The sequence below is a fragment of the Triturus cristatus genome, chromosome 7, assembly GCF_964204655.1.
Source record: "Triturus cristatus chromosome 7, aTriCri1.1, whole genome shotgun sequence".
NCBI lineage: Eukaryota > Metazoa > Chordata > Amphibia > Caudata > Salamandridae > Triturus > Triturus cristatus.
The window spans coordinates 645274691-645295844 of NC_140590.1; the positions used below are offsets into that span (position 1 = coordinate 645274691).

At 43.6% G+C, this 21154-nt stretch overlaps 1 protein-coding gene across 3 annotated transcripts in view; it reads right to left on the reverse strand.

The window, feature by feature from the left end:
- The window catches only part of PRKCA (protein kinase C alpha), a 1238880-nt gene that overhangs the window by 276789 nt on the left and 940937 nt on the right, over positions 1–21154 (reverse strand). For all 3 annotated transcript variants that reach the window (XR_014966571.1, XM_085617273.1, XM_085617272.1), the window contains exon 8: positions 20928–21024. Coding sequence is in view for 2 of the 3 variants with exons in the window: in XM_085617273.1 (XP_085473399.1) it covers positions 20928–21024 (97 nt within the window). In the remaining variant the exon portion in view is untranslated. The remainder of the gene's footprint in view (positions 1–20927; positions 21025–21154) is intronic.

A 21154-nucleotide genomic window follows, 5' to 3' on the forward strand; every position in this document is an offset into this window, starting at 1 on the left:
AGAAATACAACCAAAGAAGAGTAGATGAATGTATAACAAACCAAGCTATAAAATACAGTATAGACGAAAGAAATAAAGTAGATTCAAAAACGCCAAGGGGAAGAGAAAAATAAAGACAAAGTATAAAAAATTAAATAAAAAGGGGATAGGCAAAGATAAGACCTCTCCAAAAAGGAAACAGCACCATAAAGTAATTACTAAAGAACAATTAAACCCTCACAGCAAAGTGCTGGGAACTGAACAATAAATACTTAAGAGGGTCCCTGTACTCAAAAAGTATAGTGGGGCGGAGTCCCAGGGAAAGTACAATTCGAACAAACGCACAAAACCCCTGTAAGAAAAATAGTCAAACTATCCCACAGAATACAAAAAGTCTACTATAACATCCTTTTTTATGTGTTTTATTATAAAAATATATAGAATTATGTATCAATTTTTTCTTTTTAGATAGATCATTTCATTTTTCTATTCAGAAACATAACAGGCCAACTAGCTCATCAAACTAAGAGTGACGAAGCAATACAATTATTGAAAGACACAACATAACATCAAGACTCAAACAATTAGTGTTATGTACACAAAAGTGAGCAGTTTAGTGAAATCATACAAAACAGGAAATACAGTTACAGAAACAATACAGAAAAACATAAGTAGAACACAAATGCGCCGACGCGCGTTTCGGAGTCTTCCTTCATCAGGGCGCTGATGGCATATCCAGCCGGTGAAGACTCAATATAATTTGATATGATAGGCTAAATCAAGACAATCAAGCATTCAATTGAATAGATTTTCTTTATGCCTCGTCAGTCTCATCTGTGGGAATAGTGATAGCTAAATTACATTTTTATCACATAATAATGAATTAAAAAATAGTAAGAAAAACTTAAAAAGTGCTGAAAAGGAGAGAGAGATATCTGGAAAACTTCACCAGGATATACTAATGACAAAGAAAACCAATAAAAAGGTATCTTAAGACACAGAAGTCCATAAGTGAAAAGAGGAAAAAGAACCAATTAAGTGCTCCCATAAATAGGTATAAAAATTCTTGAAAATACACACTTGTAAAGTCAAAAGGCGACTTCGGATAAAATGAGATCGGTAGGCACAGTGCTCACCTGCATGGACCCGCCCCTTAGACTCCTGAGAATCAAGGCTCGGTGTGCACAGTGCTCACCTGCATGGACCCGCCCCTTAGACTCCTGAGAATTGACGCTCGGTACGCACAGTGCTCACCTGCATGGACACGCCCCTTACACTCCTGAGAATCAAGGCTCGGTAGGCACAGTGCTCACCTGCATGGACCCGCCCCTTAGACTCATGAGAATCGAGGCTCGGTAGGCACAGTGCTCACCTGCATGGACCCACCCCTTAGACTCCTGAGAATCAAGGCTCGGTAGGCACAGTGCTCACCTGCATGGACACGCCCCTTAGACTCCTGAGAATCGAGGCTCTGTAAGCACAGTGCTCACCTGCATGGACACGCCCCTTAGACCCCTTACACTCCTGAGAATCAAGGCTCGATGTGCACAGTGCTCAGTTGCATGGGCACGCCCCTTAGATTCCTGAGAATTGAGGCTCGGTACGCACAGTGCTCACCTGCATGGACACACCCCTTACACCCCCGAGAATCAAGGCTCGGTGTGCACAGTGCTCACCTACATGGGCACGCCCCTTAGACTCATGAGAATTGAGGCTCGGTAGGCACAGTGCTCACCTGCATGGACACGCCTCTTAGACTCCTGAGAATCGAGGCTCGGTAGGCACAGTGCTCACCTGCATGGACCCACCCCTTAGACTCCTGAGAATCAAGGCTCAGTGTGCACAGTGCTCACCTGCATGGACCCGCCCCTTAGACTCCTGAGAATTGACGCTCGGCACGCACAGTGCTCACATGCATGGACACGCCCCTTAGACCCCTTACACTCCTGAGAATCGAGGCTCGGTAAGCACAGTGCTCACCTGCATGGACACCCCCTTAGACCCCTTACACTCCTGAGAATCAAGGCTCGGTGTGCACAGTGCTCAGTTGCATGGGCACGCCCCTTAGACTCCTGAGAATTGAGGCTCGGTACGCACAGTGCTCACCTGCATGGACACGCCCCTTAGACCCCTTACACCCCTGAGAATCAAGGCTCGGTGTCCACAGTGCTCACCTACATGGGCACGCCCCTTAGACTCCTGAGAATCGAGGCTCGGTAGGCACAGTGCTCACCTACATGGGCACGCCCCTTAGACTCATGAGAATTGAGGCTCGGTAGGCACAGTGCTCACCTGCATGGACACGCCCCTTAGACTCCTGAGAATCGAGGCTCGGTAGGCACAGTGCTCACCTGCATGGACACGCCCCTTAAACTCCTGAGAATCGAGGCTCGGTAGGCACAGTGCTCACCTGCATGGACCCGCACCTTAGACTCCTGAGAATCAAGGCTCAGTGTGCACAGTGCTCACCTGCATGGACCCGCCCCTTAGACTCCTGAGAATTGACGCTCGGTACGCACAGTGCTCACCTGCATGGACACGCCCCTTAGACCCCTTACACTCCTGAGAATCAAGGCTCGGTGTGCACAGTGCTCACCTACATGGGCACTCCCCTTAGACTCATGAGAATCGAGGCACAGTGCTCACCTGCATGGACCCGCCCCTTAGACTCCTGAGAATCAAGGCTCGGTAGGCACAGTGCTCACCTGCATGGACCCGCCCCTTAGACTCCTGAGAATTGACGCTCGGTAAGCACAGTGCTCACCTGCATGGACACGCCCCTTAGACCCCTTACACTCCTGAGAATCAAGGCTCGGTGTGCACAGTGCTCACCTACATGGGCACTCCCCTTAGACTCATGAGAATCGAGGCTCGGTAGGCACAGTGCTCACCTGCATGGACCCGCCCCTTAGACTCCTGAGAATCAAGGCTCGGTAGGCACAGTGCTCACCTGCATGGACACGCCCCTTAAACTCCTGAGAATCGAGGCTCGGTAGGCACAGTGCTCACCTGCATGGACCCGCACCTTAGACCCCTTACACTCCTGAGAATCAAGGCTCGGTGTGCACAGTGCTCAGTTGCATGGGCATGCCCCTTAGACTCCTGAGAATTGAGGCTCGGTACGCACAGTGCTCACCTGCATGGACACACCCCTTAGACCCCTTACACCCCTGAGAATCAAGGCTCGGTGTGCACAGTGCTCACCTACATGGGCACGCCCCTTAGACTCATGAGAATTGAGGCTCGGTAGGTACAGTGCTCACCTGCATGGACACGCCCCTTAGACTCCTGAGAATCAAGGCTCGGTAGGCACAGTGCTCACCTGCATGGACACGCCCCTTGGACTCCTGAGAATCGAGGCTCGGTAGGCACAGTGCTCACCTGCATGGACCCGCCCCTTAGACTCCTGAGAATCAAGGCTCGGTAGGCACAGTGCTCACCTGCATGGACCCGCCCCTTAGACTCCTGAGAATCAAGGCTCAGTGTGCACAGTGCTCACCTGCATGGACCCGCCCCTTAGACTCCTGAGAATTGAGGCTCGGTACGCACAGTGCTCACCTGCATGGACACGCCCCTTAGACCCCTTACACTCCTGAGAATCAAGGCTCGGTGTGCAGTGCTCACCTACATGGACCCGCCCCTTTGACCCCTGAGAATTGAGGCTCGGTAGGCACAGTGCTCACCTGCATGGGCACGCCCCTTTCTCCCTACATGAAAATAATGCATGCTATACCTACAGTCAGACCTGAGTGCTGTGGGATCTGCGTGTGCTGCTGGACACAAAAGCAGATCTAATAGACATAGGTGACAGATGCCTCTCCTTCATGGCAGGACAACTGATGAACAATCTATTACTGAGCATTAACAGCACTACTCAGTTTTTGCAGACATTTCCATTCTGCTCCTATTCACTTTTAATCCAAGACCTAAAGCTCAGAGTCTAAAGTTTATTTTCTGGATGCTCTCATCCCCTAGAAGGAAAGTTTAACCCACCTGAACCAAAGGGACATACATGAAGTGACCACTGCAGAAATACTGATTCTGCTAGAAATAGAGACACAAAGAGAAAGCGTGGAGAGGGAGAGAGATGAAGTGAGCAAGAGGGAAGGAAAAAGTCATGCAAGAGAGAGAGAGCGGCAGCCATATAGGGCAGCCTCCCTAGAGGCCCCCACACAGAGAGAAGGTGCAATGCGATGGCCACAGACAACAAGGCCCAAAGAAACCTACAAGAGGGCGTCTTAGAGACACTAAGACACAGGCACAGAGACACCCCTGGGGTGCGACACCCAGAGACCGTTGTAGATAGAGACACGATTCTGTCTGCAACATTTTTTGTACTTCCCGATACCTTATTTTCATTTTGGTCAATAAACGCTACAGCACTTTTGTAAAACTTGGCAAAATTACAATGTAAGTTCATCCCCAGTCTTAACACACAAAGCCTTTTGGTATTAGTCCAGTCAATAAACTAAAACAATTCCTGCTTTGCACCCCAAATACCTTCCCTCTGGCATTGGCTGCTGTTTCACATGTTCAGTCAAGCGCATATATTATTGGACAAGGAGTAAGCATGCTGTCCTACCACTTACACAGTGATTACAACATATAAACCCCTTTGCTGTGCACAAACCACGAAATTGTAAAAGTGCTCTGTGAGAATGGTTTGAATCAGGCATATTGACAGTGAGCAGAAATAACCAAGGCGGAGAGGCAGTGAACTTATTTGTGAAAAGGACATAAAATTAAGAAATCAAAGGTTTCAAAATACTGGTGAAGTGGACAGTTATTTTTCTACTCTTCATGCCATACTACCATATATACCATACGCATATGCAAAAACGTATGTTATATATTTGTTGCATTATGTCAAAAGTGAAAACGATTTTTCGATATAAGCCATGGAATTAACCAAAATTCCACTAAAAAGAAAAAAAAATAGAAAAAATATCCATTTTAAAGATGCACTATCATTTTACTACCCATTAACATTCAAATGCATTACCTGTTCTGAATGAGCTGAACTACACAATTGAAAATGCATAATAGTGATATCAGAATTTCACTCTGATTGCCCAATCAGGTTATGGATTAACTTCTTTTGAAATATACCTTAGCAAAAGTACTTTGAAAACTGGAAACATTAGTGCATCCTTAAGTGAAAAAAATGATAGCAATTTGGTTTTAAGGATACAAAAAAATAGTAAAAGGGAAAGTCCGTGTGACAAATAATGGTGGGTGCCAGAGAGCACTAGGAAGAAAGAACTACCTTTAAGAAGTTGATATTTTTTATTTGAAAGCCCTGAAAGAGACAGGAGAAGAAGAAAACACTGTTTTGTTAGTAAGAGGAAAGCAAAAAACAATTAGAAAATGCTGCAGTCAGAGACTCTTTGAGAAGTTCGAGCAATTATCAGGAAAGTTGACATACAATACAACACAAGTGAAAGAACTGAACAGATGCACGGGGATGTGCATACTGTAAAAAAATACACAATTAATGGGTATTTTCAGTAGCATAGCTGGGTAGATGCATATACTAAATAAACTAATTGACATAGATACTAGATATGGGCGGTTATCTACAAAGAAAAGTTAATCTGTCAATTACAAGGTGGCTTTCAACATCAAAAAGCATTTTCTCCAACTGCAGTCTTTCACTCAAATAAAAATATGTAATAGGAAAAAATAGTAACAACATTATTTTTATTTTTATTCAAAACAAGGGAATATTTGAAACAAGAAATAGACTTTAGCATTACACTTTCCCCATAGCTAGTATGTCATCAAATCCAATCTGGCCAAAGAACCAAAAAATGCCCCACTGAGAGAACTGCGCTCCTTCTGAACCTAGCCTCTAACATCGCCAAGAAAATATCAACAAACAGGCTCTTTATTCCCATGTTATTTTCTAAACCCTGACCAGAATGTTTTCCCCAATTGATTCATCGGTCAAGATCCGTATGTGGACCGCACGCAGACCGGTCCTTCCTTCATTCGACTCACTCTGACAACATTAATAAGAAGCACTATGTTGCACAAGCAGTTTTAGCCACATGCATCACAAGAATAAAGTAGTAAGAGTTCTATATTCTGGGCTTATCCTATACATACTGCACAGATACCTCTGAATAAACTTCCTATAATAGTTATGATAAAGTTCAAAGTAAGACTATAACTGTTACGTAAGAACACTCGCCAACGATGCACATGGTTCATCGTTTTACTAAATACTTTGAATCAGAGCGGAGCAAATGGATAGCAAAGTGGATTTTCAGCGACCAAATGTGGCCTGAGAAGAAAAGGACATGCTGGGACTATACCATTAAGACCAGCCCAGCACATCAATATCCACCTTTTTAAAATAATAGAGTGGCTTTCCAGGGCAGTCCGCCATTAAAGAAAAGGAAAACTGTGACGTCCTCCATTTAATAAAATTAAGTCCTCTTAAGTGAAGGATGTGTTATATGTGATAGTTAAGGCTAAATATTTAGTATTCAAATTATGCGATTTACATTTGCCTAGCTCCTTACCCGCAGACAAGTAAAAGCGGGTACTTACAAGCGTATTCAGTTTGCACGTTCTGTTAGCGAACTATACTCTGTAGCAAAAATGTCCAATTCCTTCATTTTCTTTGTTTATAACCCTCAAAATCTTTGGGTCAATTCTCTCCTTTGGACTGTCCTTGGCAGGGAAAAGTTCAAAGACCTTACATTTTTCTTGGCAAGTAAGGCAATAATGCAGTTACATAGCCAATTATAACTAAATATAACAGAAGTTCTAAAAGTAACCCTAACTCATTAAAATAATCACCTCTCACCCGGGTAAGCAATAAAAATTGAATGATTACATATCCTATTTCATAAGCTAATCTAAAGATTTCACATGTCTGGGTGGAATGTGCCTTCTTGCCCTGCCCTGGTAATGGCGTTTGTATTAATGTCAATGAACAGGCATTCCGGACTGTCCCTGTCTTAAAAAGAATGGGATTGCTGCCTCTTGGTCTACACCTCACTTTTCTCTGAGCCTCATTGAAGTGCCAGATTTGAGTGGCCAGAAGTCCCCTCCCCTCGTCTGCTGTGAGGCTACTCATCCATCAGGGTGCATGAACCTAGGCATGTGTGGGCTTCAGACACTCTTAGAGCTGTTAAGCTTAGTACCAAGCAAGCAACAGGCACTTGGAGAAGATCCTCCTCTGAGGTGGACAGAATGGCCTATCAGTTCATTGGCATACACGATAGTGCTAGTTTAGGCTAAAGGGTAATTTGTCTCATGCAAAACTACAGGAGCACAAATTCTCCTGTAATTCACATTTAATGATTTTATTAACCCGGATAAGTCTGGCCAGATATATACCTGCTTCCAAGGCTTTTTGGATGGTCTGGTCAGGAACTTTACCACGGAGGTGAGAGGGATTTATAAGATAAACAATCAGGGCCTCGCAGTAGGAGAACCAATTCTAACCACCCGCTGTAGTGTGGAGGCGTCCCCACTGGGAAGAATTTCAATCCTTCTCAATCCTTGAGATGTTGGCAGACATTCTTCACACCAAATCTGGCTCTCCTGAGAACCCTCGTCTTGTATCTGTCCATCAAACCAACCACAAGCATTTCCATCTGCTTCACTACAGTACACACCCAGCCTGACCATGGGGGAGGTTGAAAAACATGGAAAACTGGGGTTGATTCCCCCTTCTTATATAAAAAAAAGCTGACACAGGCCCGATCAATCCTGGTCTCTTGTGAGCCTTCGTTTGTATTCCCCATCTGGGACTGCCCAAAATCTGTATCAAGCTTGTTGACTGAGGTAGTGATTTGTCGCCTCTGGCTGTACTGTTGAGTCAGAGACTTGTGATAACGTCCAGCACCGTGGACAAAGCATTATGAATGAAGACAGACGCTCTCAGAGGTTCAAAGTAGCCAGATCAGGCTTAATGGGAGCATCACTGCTACAAATGGGCAGTGCCAAAACTCTCTCCTGTGCACAAAACAAGAGGTCCCTATACATGTCCAGAAGAAGTTCTTTGCCCTCCCCAAACTCATAAGTCTGCCTCTATTTCCAGGTTACACTTTAGTCCTTGTTAGGAAATCCAAAGATCTGACCAAGGTTCAGAGGTTTTATTCTCAGTCTGTTGTTTTTATGATTGTTGCAAATGTATGTGCTTTGGCCGACTCTATTCTTTCCAGATTTATGGACGGAAGTTGAGGGAACAAGTGTATTTACCAACTGACTGGGTTTTGAGCAGGCACAGCAGACACTTGACCTGGTGAACTTTGCAGTATCTGGGAAACCAAGAATACATTGTGTTGTGCTCCTACTGGACAGAGTTATCGGTGTAATCAAGAATACATTTGGTTGAGCTCACAGAGGGCAGATGTACAGCGTGTGATTTTCCTATTACAGCAGTTACAACTCAGAATAGACATACCACAGTGCAAATAGAAAATGGTAAAGCACTATGTACTGCCTTTGCACATGCTGGAGCCTATATCTTCCTACCATTCCCGGGCCCAGTGATAGAAACAACCATTAATTGGTCACACTTTTGCTAGTCCTTAGTTAAGTGTAGAAATCGGGGCTGCAAAGCAACATACACATTCTCTGGAACTATCCCATGGATTGGATCCAGGCACCTGAGTGTTTTCCTGGGAAGAGGTACCAAGACAGCACTGATGTTAACACTGAATGAAACCAAGTCAGTTTTTAATAATGGAGACTCAAATGGATTCTTCTGTGCTGTGTTTGACACAGTGAGAATAAAACTTTCGGCTGAGGTTAGTATTCGAGGGATGGTTATAGTCACTCTATAGAGAGGCGACTCCAGACTTTATCTCTTACACTTTTTAAATCTGTGAAATCACAAGACTGCTGTGTGGTCCCTCAGGAATCGCCCATCTCCCCATTTTTTAAAAATGTCTATGTCAGCCACTCTTCAGAGCTGGTCTGATCGCTTGGATGTAGCGTCATGCCATTGTGGATGACACCGCTGCCCGTTCTCAGGCTGGATAGTTAGGCTCAGACTCAGCTGAGGGAAAGTCTTGCAGCCATCCACAGCGACGGGCCATACCTTCCTGAAACAAAATGCGAACAACCTGGAGTGTCTAATGACTGGTAACTAACAATGAATGCGGATTGGCCTAAAAAGTTTCTTTAAAGAAGCAAATGAAGGCTGTGGCAAGTATATATTCCACTCTTCTTTGTAGAATAATAGAATAAGAATAAGAGAAGCGTCACCTGGTTTCCGCTCCCCACTCAGACCACCATAGTCATCATGTCATCCATCCACTCCGGGGCACCCAGCGACCCCTTCCTCTACCATCTCTTAAACCTCGGAACCAATCCAATCAGCACAGAGCTCACCAGTATCCTCAACACCTCCATCTCCACAGCAACCTTCCCAGGCTGATGGAAACACTCAGAGGTCAAACCCCACCTAAAGAAACTCACTGCTGACCCTGGTGACCTAAAACATTACCAACAATCTCCCGGCTCCCCTACCCAGCCAAAGTACTCAAGAAAGCCATCAACCAACAGCTCACCAAATACCTGGAACAAAACCATCTACTCAACGCCTTGCAATCAGGATTCTGGGCCAACCACAGCACTGAGACTGCGCTGATAGCTGCCAGAGACAACATAAGAAAACTCCTCGGTTGTGGAGAAACTGTGGCCATGATCTTCCTAGCCCTCTTAGCTGCATTCGGCACCGTCTCACACCTCACCCTCACTGACAGACTCCACAACATCTACATACAGCAAAACGCCCTCAAATGGATCACCTCTTTCCTTGCAGAATACACATAGAGCATTTGACTGCCTCACTTCACCGCTGCACCTAAGTACATCAAATGCAGCATGTTCAAAGGATCATCCCTCAGCCCCAAGCTGTTCAACATCTACATCACCCACACGCAGATGTAGTCAGATCCCACAGACTTAACATATTCTCCTATACAGACGACACAACTAGTCATCACGCTCACCGAAGACATTGCCAATGCCAAACCAACCTCTACAATGCCATGACCAAAGTAGCCAACTGGACGAGATGCAACTGCCTAAAACTTAACTCCAACAAAGCAGAAGTACTGATCTTCGGGAAGAACACCTCTATATGGGACCACAGCTGGTGGCCAGCAGCCTTCGGACCAACCCATACACCAACAGACCATGCACGCAACCTTGGCATCATCCTCAACATTCAACTGACCATAAAACAACAAGTCAACACAGTCACCTCCTCCTGCTTCCACACTCTTTGCATGCTCCACAAGAATCTTCAGATGGATCCCTATCAATACCAGAAAGACTGTCATGCAGGCCCTCATCACCAGCCACCTCAACTACGGCAACTCCCTCCATGCCGGAATTGACACCCAGCTCCTCAGAAGACTCCAGACCATAAAGAACAACACAGCTAGATTCATCCTGGACCTCCCTAAACTGACCCACATCAACCCCCACCTCAGGAACCTCCACTGGCTCCCTATCCAGAAGAGATGCCAGTTCAAGATCATTATGTATGTGCACAAAGCTCTACACTATCAAGGAACGTCCTAAATCAACCATCAACTGTACGTCCAACTGCCTGAAAGACTCCTGCGCTCTGCCTCGCTCACCCTCGCACACATCCCCCACATCTGTCACAGCCGAAGCAGGGGCCAATCCTTCTATACATTGCCGCCAAGACCGGGAATTACCTGCTTTTCCACCTCCGTACAGCCCCTTCCCAGGTGGGCTTCAGAAAGAAACTCAAGACCTGGCATTTCGGTGGGAACACGGCACTCTCAGCACCAAGATGCCCCTACAGGTGACAGTGTTGCGCTATACAAAAGTTGATTGATGTATTGGTAGTGAAAAACTGCTAAATATGTTTTTCACTACTGCAAGGCATAGCTCTCCCACGGGTTAACATTGTGATTGCCTTAAAACATTTTTAAGTGTAATTTTCAATTGGGAAAAGATAGAGATTTGGAGTTTTGTGTCTCTGGACTCACAATTTAAAAACACATCTTATGGTGAAATCCGATTTTAAATTGTAAGTCTGAAAATGACACTTTTAGAAAGTTGTGTTTGCTTACTTTAACCATTCTGTGTCTCCACCTGCCCCTGGAATTCATGTCTGGGTTGAATTCACTCTATACAGTCACACACAAAGGGAGCTAAGGTGTGACCTGCATATCATGATGACCCATCACCAGGCAGATGTGCCTTCCTGAGCAAGAGTGGTGGGAGGAGCTGACACTTGCACTTGAATAGGGCTGTGCCTGTCCCTACACAAAGAGCTGCAAGCCCCCATGTACTGTGTCTGGAGCCAGGGCCAGGGTCTTGTGCACTACAAAGACTTTTATTTGAAGTCTTCCCAACTTCAAGGGCTAAAATGGATACAAGTACTAAACCTCTGACATCAAATTGGGCTTTGTTCTCTCCATCCTGCTATGTAATGTTTTCCAAGGGCTTGAGTTGAGCTTGCCTCCTGTTGGAAAATCTCAGGGCCATCAAAGACGTCACCTGCAGCTTCTGGGCTTTTCTGCTGAGTGGCCTACTCTGACAAGTAGTATCACATCCAGATCCTGGGTCCTTGGAAGTGAGTTTGCTGTGCTACACAATAATAAACCAGTACATCTATTTCCAGTATGACTGCGGAGCCAGCGCCACTCTTCGATACCACGCAACGTTTTTGTTTTGTCATCGTTTCCAAGGTATTGTGACTGGGGTCAGCGCGATTCCATAGCCGGCCCACATTCCATCGTGGGCGGCCACGAACTTTGAGAGTTGACTTCGTCAAACGTGTTGTTGTAGCCCCAGCCAGAGCTATTGCTTTCTATGTGCTAGAACTGCATTTAATATTGAAGAATTTGTACTTTGATTTATGTATGTTGGATGTTTGTCCTTTAGGTCTTCTCTTACTCAGATAAAAATTGGCGATTTTTCTAAGTGTGTGTGAGAGTGTGAGTGTGAGTGTGTGCGCGTGCGCGTTTGCGTGTGTGTGTGAGAGAATACCTTACATACCTCTGTAGTTTAGCCTGACTTCTCTGAGCCAAACTACCCGAGGGTGAGCACAGGTAAACACGGACTAGGATTGTGGGTGCCTACTTGGACAGGGTGCAAACCACTTCCAACTAGAGACCCCATTTCTAACAGTGCTTTGTATTGAAATCTACATGCAAACGCGGCATATCTGCCAATGTTCAAAGTCTATAAAATTATAAAAACTACCTTAAACCGTAAATTGTGATTTTAAGGTTTGAAGGATCATGCAAAACTGCTTGAAAATCAGACAAAATTGTGCAGTGGAGGTAAAAAAAAATTGACCCGACGGCATCGACCTTGACAAATGAAATAGAGTTCTTAGTGCAGCGCTGGGGTCTTAAGATCACGTTTAGATCACTTGAATCACGTCAACATGTGTGTCTTCTCCGTACTTCGGATGTTGTACCCAGGGTTTTATATTGAAACTTGACCTTCACACCACTGCCTTCTCTGTCAAGTTACTCAATTCAAGATAAATGAGAGTGCTGTCTTTGAAGGCCCGTCTTACTCATAAACCTCTTTGCCATTTAGCTGCATGAGTTAAAATCTCAATCCTTTCGCATAATGCGGGGGTGCCCTCTTGTAACTTTAGTGAGGCATGACATGCACAAGTGTGCCACCCAAAGCAAACACTAAGAGCAGAAAACAGGAACGCGAGTCTGCCCTCACAGGGAGCTCGTCAAATCCATTAAGTTACAAGCGTCGCTGTCTAGAAATCCATCCGAAGTGCACATTATATATGATGTCTTGTGATCTTAATTACATTTCAATAAAAAAAAAACTAAATTTTCCACTGTTAAAATGGCAGTTTTGAAGAGGGTGTTGTGAATAGAAAAAGATGATGACGGACTAACAAAGCCCAGTGCCACCCAGCAATGATAGCACGGGTCCTGACCCGACCCACTGAAAGGCTTCATTGACACCTCTCTGGAAATTACCACAAAGCAATCCCTTCTGCCTTTGAGTCCTATGCAGTGTCGCCCTCTACTGGCGTTCTTAACTACATCACACTGTCGCCACTAAGGGACATCTTAAGGGCATAGGCAAGTAGGGCTCTCTCATTAGGTCGAGCCTCCTGGACAGCGTATGTGCCGTCTGCTTCGAGCCCACTGATTGGTTACCATTGGTTGATTTTCCTGTCACTCTCATTACCTATTTATTATTTGTTCCCCAGCTTGTCGATCTTGTGTTTGTCCCTCAAACCATCTTTTTGACTGAGTGGTATTTCTGCTTCCACTGCTTGCATTACAAGAACTACCTTTTCTGTTATGTAAAGCATCCCAGAGTGCAGGTGTTTCGAGCTGTCTCCCTTGTGTACTTCTCCCCCCCCCTACAAACTGTTGCTCTGTCACCCCAGTGCTTCTGCCCACCCCTCAAAGGTTGTCACCTATGTGCTTCTCCCCACTGCCTCACCGCACCCTCCGTGTTGCTTCCCACGCCTGCGCCCTCCTCCTCTCCTGCTAGCAATGCAGGAAAGTCATTGGAGTGGGAAGATGAAGCCATTTTGAAGTGCTGTGTTTTACAGAAGAATCAGGTCAAACCAAGGCAAACAGTTCAGTCAGACCCCATAAAAAAACCTCAAATGATATACATTCGCAAAGTTGTACCTTATGGAGTAAAAATTAGAGAGCCTAAGAAAATTAGATCTATAATGAGATTCGGAAACCCGAAAAATATGTCATAGTCAGGGCAGTAGCTGGGTCAGTAAGATTCTGGCAGACATATAACGTTAAAATACATTATACGACCAGCAGGGTACATGAGAGGGGCCTAAGGAGCATTGTAAAGGGGCATTAATGCAGATTGGTAGGGGCACTAAGTGAGAGAAAAACAATATTTAGCAAAATAACTGACATTTTTGAGGAATTTCAAAACCGAGTGAGAACGTGCGTGCGTTTTTGTCTGTGTGTATGTAAACATTCCTGGGGAAATCCGACAGACGCCTCACCATACCAGACTAAAAGCACCTCTACCCAACTATTTACCACAGAATACATTTATCAGTGGGGTCTAACATCCCAATCACCCACCCCACAAAGCTAGGCCCAAGGTCATAGTTTGCAGCTAAGGAACGTTTCTTCAACCATCTTTGTGGACAGCACCTGCCGCAGGGCATGGGGTACATTTGTAGATTTCAAGTGTTTAATAACAAGGTTCTCCAGTTCAACATCACCTCCTTTAGCTGCACTGGATTATTCCTTGAGCCTTCAGCTGTTGGTGAATCCAATGAATGTGATTTAGAGTTACTGCGTTAACCCAAAGCAGTGGTTTGATCCATTACCAAACATTTGTATTATTCACTCATGGCTCAGAGTTTGCACGAGGACCTGTGGCTGCGGTACATTATGATCAGACAAACATATTGCAACATCATATTAACAGCCAGGCAACAGATGCCTTTACTGTCTCGAGCCATTAAAAGAAAACATTAAAATGCCATTTACAACAAACACATTCAGGAGATGTTCCTTCCTAATCTGCAGATGGAGCAATGTGATGCATGCCTGGGCGCGCTCACATGTGCCTCATAGGGGTGTTCCCGCGCAATATAAAAGAACTTCACTTTGTCGGGTCTGAATGCCAACTACCCACAGACTTGCAGTGGCGGTCCTTGGGCAGTCCTGTAACAGTCCATGGATCTCTAATACACTAAAGATCAAAAGCTGCCTCCAACTATGTGTCTGATCAAATCTGAGAAGAGCAGACCTGGATTGTCACAGGCACTGGAAGGCCCACAAGCAGAAACTGCGAGGAGCAGGTTCAAGCAGATTGAAAAAGTCAGCTGTGTGCACTTTTCAGGTAAAGGGTCTGGCTGGAAATCTGACGCCAACTTTCAGAAATATTGGAAAATAGCAAAGTGAAAGATTGCACGTACTAGAAAACAATGGCATCTCGCTGGGTGTGGGCACTTGAATACTAACATTGACATGATGCAAAAGACTGCAAGTACCAAAATGCACCAGTGCAGTGGTTCTTAACCTGTGGTCTGGGGTCCCATGGGTCAGCTGACTGCTTAGACAATTAAAGAATAATATTATCATTATAGTATATATAAAAAAGAAGCATCATTGAAAATGTAATACCTTTCTGTAACTAGAAAGGAATTTTTTTAATTGGTGACTAAAAACTAAGTTGATGTCCGCAGATTGATTTGCGAGATAAGCGGAAAAGCATTAAACAGAATATAGTATGAAAGATGGGTGACCTCAGTAGAATTTAGAAAAGCTTCCCCCTTCCCATTAAAATATTTTTTTATATTGTTTTTGGATTTGTGAATTAAACCGAAGATGTAATCATATCTGTATTTGTTTGATGGGCGCTTGTTTCCATATTTTCATGTATTGTTTTTCAGTTCAAATCCTCAAAATTGATTAGATCGTGGTCCCCAGATTCCAAAAAGGACTCTGTGATGGTCCCTGGATTCCAATACTTGTCCAGCAGGAGTCCCTGTATTCCAGGAATGATTAAGCAGGTCCTCAGAAATTTTAAGAACTACTGCGCTAGTGACCAGAGCCTATATGCCATCAGTGCTGAAGCTGCCTTCTCTGAGCACTAGCAGACATTCTCTTCAAATGTTTTCGTTTTCTGTGTGCTGCTGAGGCCTGATGAACTGCTGCTGATGGATGCACTGCTGCTATTGAGTGAAGGTATTTGATTGCTGCTGTCTGAAGCATTCACAGCAGAGCAACTGCAAAAAGCTGGGTTACTATGATGACTGGAAATGACCATGAAACTGTGTGTGAGGTGATTGCTCCTCTCCAATGCCACACTGACTGCTAGCAGCAGAACACACCGGGGTCTGACCGAGAACAAACATTTGAAGTATACGGAGGCTGAAGCTGCTTGGTTGAGAGAAACTATACCATCTCTTCAAATATTTTCAGTGTGATTTCATGTTCGGGTGATTTGCTGCCAAGGAAGGGTCTCGTATTCCTGAATGAAGGGATTCAGCTGGCAGGGTTTGAAGGCAGAATTGCTGTAATCCTCTGAAGATTGGTAAATACTCTGAAACACGTGTAAAGAGACTGCGTAGATGTTGGTAGCGCTAATATTTCAAAATTACTTTACATGACACATTTACAGGTTTAGACACAAAAAGCTGAATGACCCCATTGCACAAGATGAACAAAGTGATACAGCAATTGAGACAAGTGAAGTAACAGCACCATAAAAGCGTGCTTGAAAGAGTTAGAAAAGGAGAAAATACATTGCTAAATAGTTATAATGCTTATTAATAGATTTTAATTAGAAGATTTCTCATGCAATTAAGTTTTCCTATTCATGTACTGATGAAAACTAATGAATCTAATGATGGGACCTAACAGTTCTACTGCCTTTCATTGCAAATGCATTATAAATAGATTGTGGTGCAATGATGCGATAATATTATCATTGATGTTATAGTAGGGACCCTAAGCATTATACAAATTAGGAAATAATTGTAGTATAATAGTTTTTAAGAATCATTTTCATGTATGGATGTTAAAAATGGTGGCAGTAAACCATAGCCAACGTAAATCAATTTTGTGTAATAATATATTGGTGAAATAATTATTATGTTCCTTTTTTATGAAATGATGATTCAATGCATTATATTTTATTCCAATTAAGCTCAATTCATTTAAAGCTGATGTATGCATTTTAGTCTGTAAAAATGTGTTCTTTTTTGAGCTACACATTTCCCTTAGCAAGCATAATAATGAATTGATATTTCTGTAAATGTTGCTTTATTGCTCTGTATAGGTTTCGCTACAACGTTTAAAAGACATTGTTTCAAAGATTCACATAGAAGTGGCTTGGTGAGAAAATTCAACTCCATTCTGATGCCATAGATTATTACATTGTATATTTCTTACAGCTGGAAAAACCGTGAGGCCGAGAAAGTCAAGTCGTTCACATGAAGTGCTTCGGAAAGAATGCAGGAGTAACTAAATTGTACTTTGTGACTACATGCGTAAACTAATCGTACCATGGACTGACTAATGGAGTAACACCATGTCATTAAGATGTCATAAGGAATATATAAGAGGAAACCCCAAAGGACGTGCAACACCATTATTTCTCTTTTCTTCTCAACACGAGAACTCCTGCATTGCAATGCATTGCTAATTTGTCTTTCTAACGGAAACTGCTCATCACACTTTTGATTAGATTTTTTTATCGCAATGCCATAGTTTTACTCTATCTTGGATTTCCTTTTTGCTGCTGCCTTTTATGCAGTTGATCTGGAATCTTTCTTTGCCAAACTAATTGATTTTGCTTTATTTCCCCCTTTTGCCCATGCTCATGGACTCGCCCTTAGAGGACTTTAAAACGATTCCTTTTTACCCCTTTGCTTTAAATCGTTAGATGCCGTTAAAAGGACCAAACTATCCTTCTGCCTTTGGGGGTGGTAGGAATTTGTAACCTCATATCTGATGTGTGTTTTAAACCATCCTCTTTGGATTTGAAGTTCTGACTGAATGCGTAGTCTTGCACTACATGCTTTATTATTCTTGACTGAAATGCTTAAGAAATTGATTATCTGTATCAGTTTTGGAACATTAATACAATAACTAAACTATCTAAATTGCCTGAGTCTATGTGTCCTCATGTTCAATATTTGAAATTGAGCTAAAATTACACGTCTGATTTAAATGCATTGTAGGGCGAATTTCACGTCCTGTTTCTTCTATTCTGTGTTGCCTTAGCAGAGCTTCTAGGTTGTATCTTTCTAGTTAGACAACATTTCTTTTGGAGAGTGGGACTGAATTCAATTTGCTGTCATGTTGTACGGCTAGGAAGGCACTCTGGCAACGCATTCCTTGTTCGGAAACAGCTATTGGCGCCCTTGACCACACCTCTACACACCTATCCACAGGAATGTTTACTGCCACGTCACTCTTTCCTTGAACGACCCAAGCCCAAGTGTTCAGAGGACAGCCTCATAGAGCGCTGGTGCCAATTAAAAATATGGAATTGAAAAAATATATTTTGAATAAACATCGACTCTAAAATAGAGTGCCAACATTTCTCCCTCACATAAATACCTCTCTCTAAATATTCTTACATGTATTTAATTCCTAATGTGACCAAGATCACTCCCCGTGCGCTGGGGGCTGGAGCGCTTGACAATGGGATTGGGTGAAGCTTCAAATCTTTGTAGAAAGGTATCTATGTTTGGAGTCGATGATTTTGCACTCCTTCTCTTTATATGAGACCACTTGCTCACGTAACTCTTTTTCTAGTCTTGCCGAAATGTTCCGACTCCTTTTCTAGTGTACCTATATGTCTTGTTTTTGTGTGTGTTCCTTTTCTGACTGCAGCACACAGGCAAGTGTATTTATTGTGGAGATACCTTACCGTCTTGTTTTCTATGCAGGATGTAAATATTCTTTACGGTGATGTACTGTTCGCTTCCACTCTAGCTACTCTGCGTATTGTTAGTCTACGTGCGTAATCCAATTCACCTTTCTTCAAATTATGTTTTTGCATATGATACGTCTTAATTATCCCCTGCACACCAACTGCTTACAAAAGGACATTGAATGAGGGCAATATTTAAAACCTGGAAGTCAAAACTGGCAATTTCCGGTTGAATCAAAATCTAGATACAGCAGGCTCTCACATAAAGGGTCGTACGTATCATAGTCAAAATAAATGAAAACACAAGCCATGCAACAATGTGCCACCTGGGGTCGCTACAACACAGGTTTCTTTCCACATTTAGCCAGTATCGCGGGAGAATTTCAAGCCTTGCAAAACGGTGACAGTAAAATAATCCAGCGAAGTAATCCTAAAGCCCCCTTCCCTCACTCACGCACCCCTGTACCGCCCCACGAACTGCGGACAGAGGTCGTTGCATCTCTTTTGCTAGTAGTGCAATTTTGGAACTTGTCTTTGTAGCTCTGGACAGGACCAAGGAACATTTTTGACTAGCGCTCTTTCATGTCCCTGGTGGGGAGTTAAAACAGGCCTACCAAGAACACCTTTAACCATTGTATTATGAAAACAGGATTTTGAAGGTGGTAATGTGTGATAAGAACCATTGTGCACATCTATTGCGTGCTGCTATTGTGTTGTGGTGGTGATGGTTCTGTTGTTTTTTGTGCTGCTGTGTTTTTCTACTGAATTATAGGAATGTGCGATGTGTTCTGTGTACTTTTTGTTTTCACGTGCGGTTTTAAGTCTTAATTGTCTTAATTGTGTTGTTATGCTGCTTTGTGTATGTTATTGTTTCATTTCTGTTGCTTGCTTTAATTGCCAATAAATGCTACATTTCCAGCCAAAGGCAACACCTGCCTCCAAATCTCCTGAGACGAGCAACTTTGTGTCACTGTCTGAGCGTCTCAAGTGTTAGAACTGTGCTGCTCCAGTTCTTCATTACTTAACCAGTCAGTCTAAAACTGTGGCAGAGACTGTGTTAACTTAGTATTCACATTATGTGATACGGGCCCTAGACTTACTTCAAGTTTCTAAATTTGGGTGCCATTTTGATGGGTTACAGATTGCCGTGCTCCAGTTTTCTCATGTACCCAGGGCACAGGTCCGGGGTCCACACCGGTCCACGGCGTCCACCCACTATTTTCACAGGGAGTTCGCCGGAAGTGTTTTTACAAAATAAATGTATAAGTTGATGCTCACATTTTGCGCCAGGATGCGTCACTTTTTTGGCACAACCTGGACGCAAAATCTAATTGGCTAAATCTCGTAATGAGCTGAAATATACTCATGATAGGCCTGCAAAACATATGTGTCAGGTGTTAAGATCCGATGTCACTTCACGTGAGGTCATGGGTAGTGATGTCACTTCCTGTGAAGCCGCGCCATGATGTAGCACTGTGATTCCATGTGCCATAAATGTTATTTGCATACTGCCTAACTTGTTTAGTCCCCGCACTTCTTTTTTAGGACTTGTGCCCTGCATGTACCATCCGCTGATACTGACTTGACGGATCTCATACAGATCATGCCGTTTTGCGTGTCTATTTTTAGGTTTGTTATTCATAAAAACTTAAGGATATTTCCAGGAGGTGTCAGTATCTTTCAAAAGCACACAACCAGTAGCTGTGGAGAAGGTACTTTGTTCAATCCTACTTTTCTATGTTTTGGCATATTTCCCCAACATTTTAGAAGGTTCGTCTGGACTTTAGATCCCTGACCTAGCTCGAACTGCCCCTGGCCTCAAATGATACTGCCACCCCATACCCTCCAATGATAATACAGCCCCTCTGGTTTGCATAAAGGGTCAAAGAGTTAACAGTTGCCAATTGTCCTTGTCGCTAAACGACAGTATTGCAAGTGTTCACGTGCCCTGCAAGACTGCAGGAATTTGGATCAACAGATCACCCCAAAAAAGAGCAAAAATTGAAGATTTCTGGACAACATTCACAAAAATAGAGCAATATAATAAGAAAGCGATAGGCACAGTGCAGAATTTGAGCAAAAACGAAGCACATTTTGACAACATTTGCAATAATGTCAGAGATAGTGACAACACTGTAAAACTGTGGTCGGAGCGAAGAAGAAATACTGACAGTGCAAGTCGTGAAACACTCTTCAGATACATAATGGAATTATAACCAACAACTTCAGTGGATTCATGAAAATAGATCACAGACTCACAACGTCAGAGCAACCAAAAGCGCACAATATGAAAACTACAGTAAATAACGACGCAATCAAAGCCGGGGCAACTAAATGTTTATGAACAATGCTGTAAATAAAGATTGCAAGAAAGTCAGGGCTAATAAATAGTTCTCTATAAACGAGAAGATGAAGGTGGGGCCGTTGACTGCTTTAAGAAAGGGAAGTTAGAAGACCGTTTCCAGACTTGTTTTATATTCTGAAAATCAACAAAAGTTAATTCTAAAAGACGTCGTTTTTCTGCGCGATATTAGAAACTAGAGACACCATTAGCGAGGTCTACTTCCTCAACTCACCTCAAACTTCTGCCTGAGCTCCACGTTGCCGCCTTCGTCGTCATCGGGGATGGGCACGTTGTAGTACTCGCCCTCCTCTTGGTTGAGCAGCTTATACCTGTGGGAAGAACCAGTGCTTGTTCAGGCGTCAGTCATGTCCATTCCAGCAACTTCTCAAAGACTTCGTTCTACTGACAAGCACCCTGCTGCTGCAGCTTCACAACAGTGCCCTGCTGGAAACGTGCCTC